Here is a 7982-nt window from a genome sequence, read left to right as displayed (position 1 = left end):
ACTTGTCAAGCATCATAACTTGAGCAAACATATTAAGCATCATTACTTGAGCAACATACCAAGAACTATCCCTTGATAATCAATTTGTCAAGCACCACCACTTGAGCAAACATCTCTTTGAACAACAAGACTGATGAAGACTCCTCTTAAGAGCGTTGTCAACATTAAAATCAAGTCAACATGTTGTTGCAGTCTTCATACTTGCAAGTACATAGATCCACACCCTTTGTACAGAAATTTTTGTAAATAAGGAAACAATAGAAAAAGCCTGGACTCGGTCTATAATCGATAATGGCATGGTCATAATCGTTTATGCTAAGAAATTTTAGAAAACTTTTCTCAGATGCGCACTATAATTAAATATGCATAAGTCATAATTGATTAATCAATAAGATACATCTCATAATCGAGTATGCCATATCCATAATCGATTATAGGGTAAGATACACTTCATAATCAATTATATACATGACCAATATTGATTATGCAAGTTTAAAAACTATCTTTTCCCTTTTTTAAATAAGTTTTCTAAAGAGATTTTTGGAATAGGATAATTGAATAACTATTTTTATGAATATGTGTGTATATATTGGAGTATTAACAGTGTTGCACACTATTTTAAAATATGATTCTAATAATATAAAGACACTTGAAGCTTCAAATCATGTCAATATTCGAATTCATTTCTTGATGATGTTTAGAGTATCTAGTCTTTGTTGAGTCAATAATCAAAATGTTCAAACATAGAACCATAATCTCCCCTCCCCTTTTGATGGTAACAAAATATCTCATGAGCAGTGACTTAACAACATGACTAAATATTAAAAATGGATTTTTAGTTTCCCCATACAAAAAAAACAAATATACCCCCTGAAATTATTAAAAAATGGGAAAAATACACAGTAAAGAAAATAATCAAATCGAGATAATAATCAGAGAAATATTCAGATCTTCATCATTTTACAACCTAGTAGTTTGGCTGTAAAGAAAATTTATGTGGGATCTCGGGTTCAAACCGAAGTCACCAAACTTTCCCCCAACAAAAATGTTAACAATCTTATAAGCATGAAAATCTGTATAACATCATAAACTTGAGCATCAACCATAAATCTCTATGAGTCATCCAATTAATCATCCAAATTAATCATCATCAAGGACTTTATATCTCGTATGAAGCAAATTATATTAGAAAATTATACATTACATGAAAAAGACTTGCACAATTTCGAAACTAAGATCAATTTCAATTTGAAATTAGGTGAATATAAAACCGTTTTTCAAAGAACTCAATTGAGATCGTAAAGTAGAAACACGAACCTTATCAACCTTGAAAAAACGTTCTTTCAAATCCTCTTATACATCAATCGATTTTCATGAAAGATTATAGGGCCGGTTTGTTTCAGCTTTAAAAAAATGGATTTTTTCTTTGTATTTTTGAAAATAGATTTTCCAAAACCGTTTTTCAAAATACTACAAGTTTTTTTATATTCGTTTTTTCTAAAATGGAACACTTAATTTGACGTCCTATAACATAAACATACATAATTAAAGACCAAAACTTAGTCAAAATCATAATTTTTTCAAAAAGTTGTATTTCAAAAATGATTTTTATGAAAATCTATTTGAAATAGCTTCAAAATTAAGTGATTTTTTAAAATTTTGATATCCAATTTTTTTTCACATAAATAGAGAAAATACCTAAAATCACATTTTAAGAATAACTATTTAAACAAAATTTTCATTTGAAGCTTTTATAAAATGTTTGTTTGTAAAAATTTTTTTCACAAAATTTGGTAACACTATAAAAATCATTTTTAAAAAAAGCCAAAACAAACGGGCCCATAGTTTGAGCAATCGAATCAAGGACATAGTTAATATTCCAATAATGAATTAAATGATTTCATTGTTCTCACATTCCTCTATTCATGTCAAATGCATAAGGAATAGATGTCGATCCATCGATAAAATCAAGTTTATTCTTTATTCTTTGCTCCCAAAGCTCTGCACATTGAGCAAGTCTTGATGAAATCAAGAAGAATCTTCAAGCTGTATAGATTTTTGTTTTTATAGGTGAGGGTCAACCTTTAATAAGTTTGAATACTAATATGGAAGTTGTTGGACACATTTCCTAACACACAATGCATAAAACAGAGCTATGAACAATCAAAATATATACCAAAGAAGGACTCAGCAAAATACACAATTATTTCATTAAAATTTCCATTGAAAAACAAATTACATGACAGGAGAAGGATCCAAATCTGATAAAGTTAACCTAAAATTTACAAGGAAAAGAATTGCCTGAAAAAACAAAAAAGAACTATACAAGCCTCTCCAATGTTGATACTTCAGAAACTCGAAACTCCTGTACTTTTGACTTGTAAATTAAAAGTTGAGACAAATTCTATTGATGTCTTTCAACTTTCATGCGTTGACATAGACACCAACACAGATACTGATCTAGCACGCTTAGTATATAATAACAAAAAAAACAAAATGAATTGAAAAACTTCTTGGCTTAAGTGAAGTATTGGTACCTATGTACATATACTCCTAATGTAAGCACTTTATTTGTCTAACCAAATAACTTTAATTTGTATGGTTAGTGATTTAAGTAAAATTAATGAGACGGGGAACGAAACAAATGTGACTTCCTTAGTCTGATTCCTTTGAAATACTGTCTTTATCAGATGATGTTTGCAAGTTTTCCAAATTAGGAGTGTTAGCCTCTTGAGTATTGCTTCTATCTCTTCCATTTTTGTTGCCAGCGTTTATACCAATTGGGAAAGGTACCTGTTGTGCTAGAAAAGTTAGTAGCGATGGAGAACTAATCGTTTAAACGAGATAAAGTTTGAAAAGAGATTATAAACAATGATATATTTCGGCCTTACAGACCGGTTATGTATGGATGAGTTAGAGCCAATCTTATTATACCTGATCACCAGCATTTGGACCGTCCGTGTTGATGAGGATAGGCCTGCAACGCTTATCCTCATTCATCAAACTTGAATTCTCGAAGTGAGCAATAAGAGCGGCTCTCCCTTGTATGCGAGCATACGCGAGTGATGCCACTTTCTCGCTGTTGAATTTCTCCCACTTTTTTTCATTGAACACCTGTCACAATTACATCTCAGGTATTAGTCTAGCGATACATCGTGTGCGTGATTACTTTTAGCCACAGTCGTTATCATTTTTGCAGCTAACCTTGTAGAATGGTACAATGAAGCTAGGATCGGTCATGTTGATGAATGCATATCCAACATTGCATCGGTTCTGCAGTCAATGTTGATTCGATGTGAATAATTACGAAAAGTAAAAGGAATGACAAGATAAATTAAGAACAATATGAGAAAAAACACTTACTCTGAAATCAATTGGTAGATACAAAAAATCGTAAGTTCCTTTATGGTGTGCATCGATTGCAGCCATCAACATCTTGGAAGTATACCTGCATAGAAATGAGATGTTGAAAAAATGATCTAAATCATAATCAAACACATACCTAATGAATATGTGGAGAAAAAATCGATACAAAACGGTAGTACTACTACTTACTTGTTGGGAATGTTCTTGATCATAAGCGTTGTTCGGTTATCTTCGCCCCTTTTAATGCAGTCAATATCAAGTTCATACCGTTTCAAGTCAGCCGAGTTCGACGTGCCTACATTTCTACGGCTTCGAACGCGTTTATAAGTAGTATCTACTGAGTTAATCATATGATTTCTTTCTGGAAACACCATGCCCCTTTGGTTATGGAAGTTGAGAGCAAAATGAGGGACCATGTTATGAGGAACAAAGTCGACACGGTGTGGTGTTATAGATTCAGCCGGATAAGAATATCTTTGGTGCCAGAGAGGAGGTGATTGAACAAGATGGTTATTTGTTGGTAATACAGTTGTTAGCATATGTGAAGGTGACATAGGAATTTGGTTCATTCTTTGTATGGTAGGTGCTGCACAAACTCCATTGAAAAATGATGGTGCATTTTGCCACATAGCTCGAGGCGGATGATAGGAATTGCTCCATTTACCAGAGGAATTGGAAACTGATAAAAGAGTGATATATCTTGTTAGATTTGCAACCCGGTTCAAAAGTAAAAGATACGGAAAAAAATGGAAACGCTGTCACGATATTTCAGTTACTAATGAACTGCACTATTGACTTACCATGTGCTTCAAAATCCATGAAGGGTCGATTGGAATTGACTTGAGGATTGGCGTTTGCAGGCACGTCAAGAGGACTGTGGCGTACACCGTTAAGATGATGTTCTGGGAAGGAATGAGGTTGAAAAGCTAATTCAGGATGAGTATCTAAATTCAACTGGCCTGAGGAACTTGATTCAGAAATTTCACATTGGTTTCCAACTGATTTATGTATGATTTGAGTCGGTGACGTGTTCGGAACACTTGAAGAGATCCCGTGTTGCATGCCAGTTGTAGGGTTAACAGGAGAACTCTTCTGATGTAGACAGAGGTTGCATTCTTTCTGTTTGAATTCGGGATGAATCTGTTGAATCATTAACACTTATTATAAAAGTGCTTATGTATAAGCTTTTCTATATTCAATGTATATAGGTTATAAGTGTTTTCATACAAGATATAATCTGTTTTTATAAGCTATATGGGGAGCTATTGAAAATAAGCTAAAAACGGCCTCACAAGTTGTTTCCATAAGAATAAAAGATGCAGCATCAAACCTTAGGAATGGAATAATGAATGTCGAATTTCCTGCGGCCGAAGAGTCTATTCGGGAGTGCTCTCATTGCATTTTGGGCATCTCTGATATCATAATATGTTATCATAGCATTTCCTTGATGCTTGCAAGCTCTATCGAAAGTTTGAATATCTCCGAATTGCTTCAAAAGAAGAAGAAAAGTAAGTTATTAATTATTATCACAGTCGACAATATCCACTTTACGTATTTCAATTTGAAGCGTCTATAGTCTATACAAACTATAGGACAAAGAAAACATACCACAAAAAGGGCTTTTAATGCCGAGTTTTCAACATCGCCGTCGATATTTCTCACAAATAATCTTCTAGAAACGTGTTCGCCAGAAGGATTTTCTCCCACGGTTGAGTTATTATCACGATCTCCACCAATGATTTCGGAGTTCTTTTCTCTGGAGGACGAGTTACCATCATCTTCGAGCTCAAAACCTCCCCCACTACTGAAAAGCTCTAGTTCATCGACCTCACCACGGGTGCTATCTGGAATGACGAGGTCATCCGTCACTCCAGAAAGCAAATCATCCTCGTCCGGGAGTAGACTTACAATTATTCGAGCCTTGAGTTCTTCAAGCGATTCATAAAGCCTCTCTTCCTCATAACACGACGCAACTGCATCCACAGAATGTGCATGTAAAGCATTATCCTCAGATAATCGCACTGCACAAACAGAACCACATACATTACAAACACATAGCACATTAGCTAACAGTTCTTACAAGAAACTTTAGCAATTAGCATATAACTTTGTACATTAAACTTACATTTTCTGCTAAACAAATCCGACAGAGAACTCGAAAAGAGGGTTCTTTCTGCTATATCAACTTCATTACAATACAAAAAAAAGGACACACAAACATCGTTAGTACTTAATAGTAACGCGACAATGAAAAAACAGACAACTACGTTAGTACTTAATAGTAACGCGAGAATCAAGTCAAATAAATTCGTAATACTAACCATTTCCTTCGGACAGTTTATCCGATTTCCACAATTCAGAATCCACTGTTTCAGCAGGCATGATCACAGGGCTAGAATTGTCAATTCACTATTTTAGCTTCTCACAAAGATGAAGAACACTGCAAAACACTGCAAAGAACAAACATAACTTATAAGTAAAATCTTCCAAGTTATCATCACACAATTATAAAGAATATAACTTCAAGATTACCGTCTTGAAAAGAAAAAAACTTAATGATTAAAGATTATGGAAAATTAAGAGTCATTAAACTAAGATTATATAAAATCATGCATCCTCTAATCATGCCACTATATTGAACGTGCCAATAACACTAACTGCACGAACATAATTATTAAATCATTAATTAATATTAGATTAACATTAAATTATTCTAATCACTCCAACAATAACAAAACAAAAATATCAAAAAAAAATTAATTAAATGCATGCATAAAATTTTAAAAAACGCAGTGTCGATACTGATACAGTTATTCACTGAATTTATATTAAAGAACCGCGACGACCACAATTAGTGTCGCGACACATTATCGACGGTTTTTTAAAATCTTGCATACATGAAATTAAATGAAAAAGAAAAGCATGAAAAGTGTAATTACAATTTAAGAGAGATGAAAAATCGAAGGTTATGGAGATTGAAGAAAATTGAAGATGATTATATATGAAAGACGAAGAAGAAGTGAGAGAGAGAAAAAGAATGAATTACGGAATAAGGCAAGGTGAGAATTTGCAGAAAGGAAGGATCTTCGATAATGTGTGCCGTACAAGATCTTCAATCGAAGGCTTTTTCCTGTATTACACGTTAACTTCTTAATCAACTGAGTTTGTTACGGTGGTTACGGTGCCGGTGCCGGAACTGTGAGTTTCCGGTGAATAGGTACAGTGTGATGGTTTGGTAGTTTTTTCGGTTATGACGGTGTCAATGATGAGTCAACGGAAGTGACGGTGTTGATTTATTTATAATTTAAATTTTTACCATTAAAAAAATTATTTTCTTGCGGTTTTTTTTAATAATTATGATATTATGTGATTAATATTGGTGAGTCAGCATGATGTAATAATCTAATCGTGTTTGTTGTTTTGTTTTATCATATTTTTAGAGTTGAAAATTTATCTTGAATTAGAGTTGATATAAGTAGGATAAGATGAGGTGATTAGGAAAATATAAAAAAATTTTAAGGATTAAATATTTAACCGAGTTATTCGTTTTAATTTAGTTTAGTCATGCGAATCGATCAATAATTTATTGGTTCAACCAATGAACTAGTGACTCAGTACCCTCACAGGTTTGATGGTCGATTTAATTATTAAAACATTGATACCAAATTTGAAGGTCACATGGTAATATAGTTATAGGAAGAGTATTTAATAGCTAGAACCATTATTTAAAAAACCGAATCGAATCGATTGGTTGGACCGATCAAAATGGAATCGGTGGGTCACTGATATAGTCTGATTGATTAATGGATTAGATAAGTTATTGAACTAGTGAAAATCGACCAGAACCGCCAAAATCAATAAAAAGTGCCAGGTTAAATAATTTTTCTTCCGACAACACGACGTCGTTTTATTAAAAAAAAAAAATTAAATATAAGTAGACTTTGTTCAAAACTTATTTGAAACTTTCCCTTAGAATAAAATGTAAGTGGACTGTAATTTAAATAATTAACTTGTAAAATATGATATTTTAAAAAAAATTAGGTGTGATGATCTTTTTATAGAGGCTAAGTTATTTGGTTAGACCAATTTAATAATTATATAGTTTTGTTATAGAGATTGGTTTATTCAATCAAATTGTTTGATTTAATTCGATTTTATCATGTGATTCGACCAATGAATTAGTAGTTCGACCAATAAATCAGTGACTCAATATTCACACCAATTTGATGAGCGGTTCGATTTTTAAAATATTAGCTAAAAGATACTAATCAAATTATATAATTAGAAGGTGCTAATGTTTTTTTTTTTAAATCCTGGTATTCGTCCTTTCGACCGACTAATCTAAAGGGATCAATTTCACCGTCTACTAGCGGGACCACTAGCAAGGACCCCTTTAAAGCTAGAGCAAAGCTCTATATGGACTTCCCCAACACATAAATTGTTTACACTCAAAGGAATTCGAATGTAAGACCTTGAAAGAGCACACTCTAAATATTCAAACCCCAATCACTGACTAATCCACAAGATCAAAGGTGCTAATGTTAATATATGGTCATGGAGCTAATTTACTTTTATATGTACATTTTAAAATTATTGTGTTGTACTTATAATAGTGT

General features: G+C 32.8%; 1 protein-coding gene across 1 annotated transcript; it reads right to left on the bottom strand.

Annotated features, from left to right (window-relative positions):
• Positions 1-2196: 2196 nt before the first annotated feature.
• Positions 2197-6325, bottom strand: LOC131611322 (protein MEI2-like 4). The gene is made up of 11 exons (XM_058883369.1): positions 6306-6325; positions 5688-5816; positions 5492-5551; positions 4975-5387; positions 4697-4855; positions 4167-4506; positions 3556-4045; positions 3364-3448; positions 3205-3273; positions 2935-3114; positions 2197-2793 (listed from the first exon to the last, which is right to left on the bottom strand). The coding sequence occupies exons 2-11, from the start codon at positions 5746-5748 to the stop codon at positions 2656-2658; spliced, it is 1995 nt and encodes a 664-aa protein (XP_058739352.1). The 5' UTR covers positions 5749-5816; positions 6306-6325; the 3' UTR covers positions 2197-2655.
• Positions 6326-7982: the final 1657 nt, after the last annotated feature.

The sequence above is a fragment of the Vicia villosa genome, linkage group LG6 (genome assembly GCF_029867415.1).
Source record: "Vicia villosa cultivar HV-30 ecotype Madison, WI linkage group LG6, Vvil1.0, whole genome shotgun sequence".
Taxonomy (NCBI): domain Eukaryota; kingdom Viridiplantae; phylum Streptophyta; class Magnoliopsida; order Fabales; family Fabaceae; genus Vicia; species Vicia villosa.
The sequence above is the reverse complement of the archived record's forward strand: the minus strand, read 5'-3'. Positions and strand labels throughout refer to the sequence as shown.